Source organism: Cupressus sempervirens, chromosome 6, assembly GCF_028749045.1.
Source record: "Cupressus sempervirens isolate cs-2001-9-10 chromosome 6, ASM2874904v1, whole genome shotgun sequence".
Classification (NCBI taxonomy): Eukaryota; Viridiplantae; Streptophyta; class Pinopsida; order Cupressales; family Cupressaceae; genus Cupressus; species Cupressus sempervirens.
In genome coordinates this window covers 144,271,942-144,280,705 of record NC_143123.1, presented here as the reverse complement: position 1 = coordinate 144,280,705, position 8,764 = coordinate 144,271,942, and the positions used below count along the sequence as shown (strand labels likewise).

General features: G+C 36.6%; 1 protein-coding gene across 1 annotated transcript; it reads right to left on the bottom strand.

Annotated features, from left to right (window-relative positions):
- Positions 1-237: 237 nt before the first annotated feature.
- On the bottom strand, positions 238-6,444 carry IRX9-L (Nucleotide-diphospho-sugar transferases superfamily protein). The gene is made up of 4 exons (XM_089787139.1): positions 4,398-6,444; positions 1,439-1,688; positions 949-1,176; positions 238-754 (listed from the first exon to the last, which is right to left on the bottom strand). Exons 1-3 carry the CDS (start codon positions 5,354-5,356, stop codon positions 1,003-1,005), a joined length of 1,383 nt encoding a protein of 460 aa, XP_089643265.1. The 5' UTR covers positions 5,357-6,444; the 3' UTR covers positions 238-754; positions 949-1,002.
- Positions 6,445-8,764: the final 2,320 nt, after the last annotated feature.

Here is an 8,764-nt window from a genome sequence, read left to right as displayed (position 1 = left end):
CTGCAAATCGATTAACTGCAGTTTTATTGACAGTAAACAACTCGGCCATTAATGCATATAAACAGCAGTAGATGAGATTCTGATTCAACCTTGCTATGAAAATTGATTACCAACTGTGGTGCTGCAATATTGTTTTTTTTTGGCACACAGCCTTCTGTTGTCAAACCTATCTACTGTCTTGCAGTGTGTATCTTACAAGACCTCGTAAAAGCAAGTTCTTTACCAATCTGCAAGTAATGCCTTCAAACTAATCAGATTTTATTATCTTGGATGCTTCCAAATCAGAAGTACTAAAAGCTCAACTATATGATTTTCCCATACACGCCACATCATTTTCTTTGGAATAGAATAACTTAAAAAAGTGTACAAAATGGAATTGAGATATGGGCTTTGGTTTCACCCAAATACCAGAAATGGCCCTGTCTCCATCTATCTCCTGTATAATGATCCTCTGACTGCTAAGAATTTGGCAAAATTGTATGCTTGAATAGCTGCCAGATTGCTATATCAAGATTCAACAAGACAATGCAAACTGGCATAGCGTTCAAGCAGAGCAGTTTCAAATTGACATGATTCCTTATTTACTTTACATTGTACCAGCTCAACTTAAAGGAAGAGGGGGAAGAAAATCTAATGCTACAATTCTACAAATTCCAAAACCCACAGCATAATTGAACACAAGGTCTACTAAAACATGGCGATTGCAAACTGCCTCCATCCAGAAGTGAGAATATATAGAACCCTCTCCATAACCCTGTAGGAAAAAGAGCAGCAAGAACTTAGAGATGATAGATCATAGAACCATATGAAGATAACAAAAAATGTGAGTACATGGATCGAGTAAAAGCTAAAACAAAATTCATCAACTAATAGAATTTTGTGCAGACTCTAGATAACAAAGACAATAATAAAATAACAGAAATGCACAGCACCCGAAAGATAACATGCCTTCTAGGAGGAAAGCTACAAAGAATCGCAATGCAAGCCCATTGGAAGCCACTCCTACTTTTTCAAAGGAACAATGACATCTAAATTTTTCTCAAGAATCCACCCTGGAGGATATGCTAGTGCCGGAGCTTCCAAGTGTAGATGCCAAACCATTACTTTGGAACAACCATTTGGTAACCCTTCCATCTGACTTTCATCTTCTACAACTTGTTCAATGAAACTTGTCTCCTGGAGGAAGATGCCAATCAGTGCATTCTATTAGCGATACTTATATCATACAACATGATAGTGGAGGCCAAAAAGGGCATCTCTTTCTGCTCAGGAACTAATGTGCACAAAAGGTATGCTAAGCCTAGAGAGAGCATCGCAATCAAAATGAAGAAAATTATTAATTTATAAAAAAAAAATTATATATTTGAGCATGCAACCGAAGTGGAAAGAAACTTGACAAAGATGAATGATAATGGATCTAAAAAGAAACACTACTGACTTGGAATCCTTCTTTAACTGTATCCAACTGTCTAATAGGCTCCTTTGCACGACGATGCCACCTTTGTGGATCCCAAAGAATGGTGCTATTGAATGCAAATCCTGACATATCAATATGAAATCTGCGTAGTTTTTTACTTTTTTCATTTGTGTGCCATCCAATCACTTGACTTTCATTGCACACTGGACCTTCCAAGATTGCCTTATTTTTACTATGAGCAAGCATGCCAACTGGCCATGTACCAAAACGCCTGCAGATCACACTTCAAGCTGTCACATAAACAAATTAAAAAATACCAGTCGAATCTATACTTCTATTAGCCCTGGTATATTGCAAAACAGATGTACTATTTAAATTTCAATGTTTTCTCCGGAATTCTAACTGTGACTAAAACTCGCCTGCAAAATTTTCTTTGACAATTAAAACTTACAAAGTTTGGTCGCTGTCTTAGAATGTTTGAACCCACATACTATTTGAGCAATTACTCCTATTCTCAGGTAATTCATTCAAATTTTAGGGAACTTTGCAATGACAGTGGCACCCATACAAGGTGCTAACATGGGATAAGAGGATGTCAATGAACAAGGAGAAGAGGATCCAATCCTAACTTTAAGAGTTCGCAAGATCAGTGTTCCTATGCCGCAAAAACAACCTAAGATGAAGAAAGTGAGAGGCCAAAGCTTTCTAAAGATACGATGATGCCATGGGTCATTCTCAGAGTAGCAATTCACACTAAATAAAATAGTAATTATGTCAGAGATTAGATACTGTGTACAGTTCAAAATGAAGTGCATTCAAACAAGTGGATGAAGAATTAACAAATGTAGTATGTTATGAAGTTCTAAAAGTTCACAGATACGTAATTTTATTTTTAATTTTTTTGTTAACTCAGGTATTCCTGTAACTCAGCCCAATGCACAACCTGCCTTCAGGTTCAGAAAGGAGCAAGCTGAGGAAAAAATTGTCCTCTAAGGATGCACACAATAGCTCACAAATGTTAGCCCGGGCCTCAGAGTTGAACATGAGAATGTGCTATTATTCAATGAGAATAAAGTATAAACACACAATTCGGAAGCTAGAGCAGAACCCCACCACATAACAAAAGTGTGGTGGTACAACAAGCATATAGTATGCCTGATTGGCTTTATTAATATATATTTTACTCTCCTTTCTGAGACACTAGCTACATACAACAGAACCTATCTAGAATAAACTAGCTAATAATAGAGTTATACGGGAGTCCTCTTGAATCTAAGACATTGTTCAGTTAAACTGTTCGATAATGGAACAAAGGAAGGCCACATGGTTGAAAAAGTCATCAAACACCCCTATAAAACATTCAAGATGATCCTGATGTTTATGATAAAAAGATTGATGCTTAGACTAGCTTGCTGTGATCCCTTAAATTGGTGGAATGGTGATAGGATACAGGACACATTTAATGTAACTGCAGTATCTGAAACAACTTTGTAAAAATTAGAAAGCAGGGTTTTTGTCTCTGACTACAAAGCAAACCAAAAAGTAAAAAAACGCTATTAACGAAAGCATGAAATCAAAATCCGGCAACAGGTAGACAACACAAACTGGTAACAGTTTGGGGAAGAATATAAAATAGATAGATCGTAAGGAAAGTCAACTAAATACATGAGTTTACAACTATAAAGAAAACAACATATTGTAATAGCAATGTACGTCAATCCAGGAAAAGATTAGAGTTCTTATGACAACCTACACCAAAATGAACATCAGGAGAATGGTAAGAGACTTGAATTCGGGAACTTGTAATCTCTCGATGTAAGGAGATGTCACAACAGGCAAGCCAATGCTGATTCATAAGCTCAAAACTGTATGCTCTTAAAAGGCATGATTTGGAAATCTACGTGGAGCGCTAGCCCATACACAGAAAATAGAAATGGAAACCTAAAAGCCAATGGAAAAATAATAGGAAATGGAGGCACAGATAATTTCAATGCAAAAATAAATAGCAAAAAGCATGTGATTTATCAAGAAAACAGCTCAAGCTCAAGCTGGGTATTAAGAAATCTGCAATCAACATGCAACTATCAGTAGTAAAATAGACATCAGGCAGGATAACCAAATCTTTATGATTCTTGTTTGATTTATATCTAGTTCCTTCAAAGTCCAGAGATTTCTAAATAAAAGAATTTTTGGAAGCTCTGTCTGCAAGGATGGATTTCATCCGATAGTAGACAAACTCTTATTAACAGCTACCATATTTTTGTGAATACATTAAGTACTGAGTACCTGGAAAGGAGTCTAGTCAAATCTGAATTGGGTTTACTAGAGGGCACTCACCTTCTAAAATTTTAATAATATGTTCAATACAGGTCCTGCTTTTCTTACAAGGAAAGCCAAACAGGAGTTCAAAATAAAATGATCAAATTAAAAAATTGTCCCCCTCTGCTATTTGCAATTCCATTAGTCATATAAAAAAGCAATTCGTTAATTCTGAGAGCACAGAAAGGTAGTTCCTAAATGCTCAATGTTTGGGAAATTTTGTGTTAAAAAAACTGCAGAATAGGAATTATTTTACATCGCCACCAAAGATGTTTTTGTTGAATATTTCAGACTTGTTCAAAAGAAATAAGATTTTTCTCCAATACAATAAAACAATTGTAAATCACGTCAAAGAGGTGGGGAAGAACAAAAGGAATTATGCTGTCAATCAATTGAATTCATGTTCCCTCTTCATATCATAAAATGAAGTCGTGGAAAATCAAGTTACAACCTTATATTCAGATTCTTATATGAATAAAAAAAAACATCACTTATCACTGTTAACCTGTACATATTGCCCTAGAAAAACAAGTTTGGGAAAGGTTGTAATATCTAAATTGATAAATTTTGCCGAAAAACAAATAAATACAAATAAATAAAATTTAGGCACATAATATGAAAGATAAACAGATGAAGATGAGATCATGAGAGTATGTCAAACCTAATATCTCTAAGTTGCTCAAACAGCTCCGTTGTATACATGTTATCATCATCTGCAAAGTACACAATGCCATCAAGCCGATGCCGCTCTATGTGAGCAAGAGCTGTGTTCCGTTGATGAATACCACGATCTTTGATATTTGTCGCATTCTTGTCGCAAACAAGGTGCCTGTACGTTACTCCTGTTTTCCTCAACAAGTCTGCTGTTTCCATGGACTGAGCAGGCATCTCGACAACAATCCAAAGAATAGGTGGTGCAACAAGCCTTAAAGTGTGAGCTAGCCTATTCAAATAAAATGCTTGAAATGCACGGTTGTAGGTTGGAGTCACAACAATAAGCAATTTGCGGGGAACAAAATCCAAGATCCGAAATGGAGATATTCCACCCAAAGAATCCATCCTCTTACTAGAAACAGCGAATACGTCAGCTTCTTTCTCCTGCAGAACCTCTAACTCTAAATTATTTGAGCTCTCCACCTTTATTGCTTCAATTGTCCTTCCCCTGTTACCAACCTGGCTAAATTCTTGATCGGGATTTGTCCCTTCAGTTGTCTTGGTTTCAAATGCAAAATCTTGGTGTTTGGAGGCAAGATTTATAGAAAAGCTGTCCATACTAAAAGGGGTGAACCCAATTAAAATCCCAAGAACAAAACACAGGAGAAAATGAAGCAACGGCCTCTTCCAAACCTGCACTTTTGCCTTAGATCTCTCTGAAGACCGACTTGATTTTGATGGGTGAATGCCAATTAGAAAGGCACGAACATACGAAACCACAACCCAAACCGGTAGAAAACCAATCGACGAGAAAACAGAGGCTGTAGTTGGCAAGGCAGCTGAAGAGGAATGACACAAAGGAGATGAAAACTTGTGCGAAGGCGATGAAACAGAAAACGTATCTCCATTTTGGATGGAACGTTCATGTGTTGCAGGAGATAATGTTCTCCTAAATGATGCCATCATCTCCAAATCGACCAGATTTGAAATCTCAACAATAACCAAACATTCGTTTAACACTGCGACAAACGCAACCCATAACCTCACCCTAGATTTCCGAAGTAAATTTAAAATGCCAATAGTTACAACAAGTTCGCCAAGAACCACATGGAATTTTCCTTCCAACGTTCAATGTCTCGGAAGCGCTTCTTCAAACCAACAGTAGAATTTCAATTGCCATCAATCACCTCAACTGAATTAACAGTGATTCCACAGCTCAACTTAATCCTCCTTGCCACTAACGCAAGGAAAATAAAATAACAGTTCTGCTTGCACCGATTTGCCAACTTTTGCAGAATAATACATTCACAGGTTAAGTAGATAGCAATTTAACCCTAACCCTCTTTTCTATTATTGAAACAACAACATCCCTTCTGGTTTGCATTTAAGGCGAGAGATTCATTTCTGGACAACCAAAAGACTTGAGGGTCTCTGATCTTTGCTAAATTTGGCCAAAACAAGAGCAAAATTGACAGCTAAAATACTTTTGTTCACCAGATTAGCTTAGATATGAAAATCTTCATATTTACTATCTGAATTAAGTAAAACTTTCTGAGAGCTTGCAGCGCGTTTCAAAAGACTTCAAGCAGCTGAAGAAAACCTAGATCATACTGCATATAACAACAGTGCAGAAAAAAACATCATACTCGTATCCTGCCATAATCCAACGCCTGTAGCATCAAGTCCTTCCATAGCATCTTTATTCAAATAGCCCAAATGTCCCGGATTGTTACAAAATCATAAAGAAATCGATCCTGGAGTCGATTAAATGCACAGAAACGAAAGAATCCCTTAAGTTAGACGCATTGAAAGATTGGGAAGAAATGTGATACCGTAATGTGTAAATTTAAACTTTCAACGGCAGGACTTCACCAAAATAAACACGATTTTTCGCATCCGGCGGCTTGAAAGATCAGCCAACATTGGTTTAATTGGGCTGAGGAATTATTGTTCCTCTGGATCTACCTGTACTTTTGATAACTGCCCAGATTTATCAGGTGTATTTTTCCAGTGCTTTTAATTTAGTTTCAGAGTTTTACAAAGATATTAGCTCGCGCTACATAAAATTTGAAGTCCGCTTTATAAAAGTGGATGATAATAAAATTATAGTTTTTAAAGGTCCCCCATTAAAATATGTTAGAAAGTGTTTTGACGTGAGTGGACATTCATGCCTCGTAGTTTAATAGTTTGGAATTGCGTAAAGAAATGAATCGATGTAACACTAAATGGATGTAATCAAGCAATTAAATTAATTAGTGTTGGATATATAGGAATCTAATAGAAGCATTCATTGTAAAAAAATTGTTCTAATGAATGTGTTAGATTCTAGTAATATATATGGAATATAGGGGCAATAATTGTTAGAGGTTATTAGTTTATCTTATATATCAATTAGGTCTAAGGTTGATGTTAACCACCCTATTTTTATGTTATTTTCTTCTTTCTACTAGACTCTCTCTTTATTTTACAATAGAAAAATAGCTAAGGATATTACTTTGAGGACTTAGGTGTCAGCCAACTACACCATCGCTAGTCAACGATCTTGCACTACTTAAAGGCAATTTTGACAAGACAAGGCAAGAAAAAGTGGGGTCTAGTCAAACTACTCCTACTCCCAGAGTGGAGAAGAGGAGTTTGGGATGTTGGGGACCAAGAGCACTGAGTAGAAAGCTCTTACCTTAGCACCAATGACAAAGTGGGGAATGGTTATGAGAGGCAAGAGATCTTGAAGCATCCTAACAACATATTGGGCATCACCCCAATGATGAAGATGCTCCTTGATACCTAATGATGAAGACGCTCCTCGATATTGGACTAATAACCGAGAAACCCACACCTAGTTGAATAGTTTGGAATGCGTAAAGAAATGAATCACTTTACATTACATTAAAAAAAAGTATTAATAAATATATAATTAGTTAAATTAATTAGTGTTGCAATTTGTAAGAATTCAATAGAAGTATTAAAGGTAAATAGTTTGTTCTAATAAATAAGCATGTTTGATTCTATTAATATATGGAAAACAACTAAAAAACAATAAACAACCACTAAATTTTATGTTTATTTTATAGTAGAGAAGTAGCCAAGGATAGTTGAGGATCATACCTAGAGGACTTAGGCATGAGCTAACCACAGAACTGCTAGTCAACAACCCTAAACTGCTTAAAGGTCACTCAAAGGTAACATTGTTGAAAGAGGGAGTGGGGAAAAGTGACATCTGGTTGAACTACTGTCAAATTGGGGGAGAGGGTCTTGGGACATTCTAGACCAAGAGCACTGAATAGAAAAGTTATTACCTTAGCACCATACACAAAGTGGAGAAAAATTACAAGAAGCAAAAGAGTCTAGGGGCATCCTAGTAATGCTATATTGGACATTGCTCTAACGATCAAGGATCTCTTGAAGGCAAGCTACCTCCAACCCCACTTTGATGGTTGAGACTTTGTGTCATCTTAAAATGGAGCATCATCATTAAGACCTTTTAGCTCCCTCCCTTTACTAGTTTTATGGTCCATGGATGCATTTGCACTCAAACAAATCTTTCTTCCACTCTTTCATCTTTTTCCTGATTCCTTTTGTGCAGTTTGAGACCCCTAGATTATCTCTCCTTGGGATAATCCTGGTATAGTTCAACCAGGTTGACCTATACTAGGCCTAATTTGGTTTCGACCAATTTTGTCTCAAGTGTTTAAATTGCTAAATCTTGTGACCATGTCGGCTTGCTTTATTTTCAATCCCAAAAAGTAGTATATAAGGAAGCTTGGGCACTTCTTTTCACACACATGAAGGACATTCAAGCAAGCATATTCAAGGCATTCATCAAATTTTCAAGGCAATTCTCAAGCTCTTCTCGAGATTCAACAATCAAGTGTGAGCATTTCCTCTTCAATATCTAGCATTTTATTGACCATCAAGGGAGGAGATATATTGGTATTCATCCTCTTCTTCCTTTGTGAACATCTAAAATCATGGCTCCATGATTTGGTATTGATCAAATCTGTTGCATTTGTGGAGATTTCCTACATTGGTATTGAAGACTCAATATCAACAACATCTAGCTACTCTTTCTCTTGTATTGAATGGCTTAGGGTGAAGATGTTCAGCTGAAAAACTCATCTCATCTAGTTACATTAACAAATTCATCACTTGCGTTTCCCCCCTAAATAGATTTGAATTTGTGAACATTAGAGAAAATGGAAGGATGCAATGACAAATCGCCCCCGGCCCCCCTCCCCCCGCAAAAAAAAAGAGTCATACCAGGAGAAAAGGTCTAGTCTAAAGTGGTTAAAGAAATTTATGAATTCAACTCCAAAATTGTTGAGCACGACAAAAAACTAGTAAGGTGTTTGAAGGTCTTTGGTTGCCCACAAAACA

What these genes read in the sequence shown, in the direction of transcription:
- IRX9-L (XM_089787139.1), bottom strand. Translation starts at nt 5,356, where the DNA reads ATGATGGCATCATTTAGGAGAACATTATCTCCTGCAACACATGAACGT. An exon ending in GAGCAACTTAGAGATATTAG is followed by an intron (nt 1,689 to 4,397) that starts GTTTGACATACT and finishes TGTGATCTGCAG; the next exon opens with GCGTTTTGGTACATGGCCAG. An exon ending in CAGTTAAAGAAGGATTCCAA is followed by an intron (nt 1,177 to 1,438) that starts GTCAGTAGTGTT and finishes ATCTTCCTCCAG; the next exon opens with GAGACAAGTTTCATTGAACA.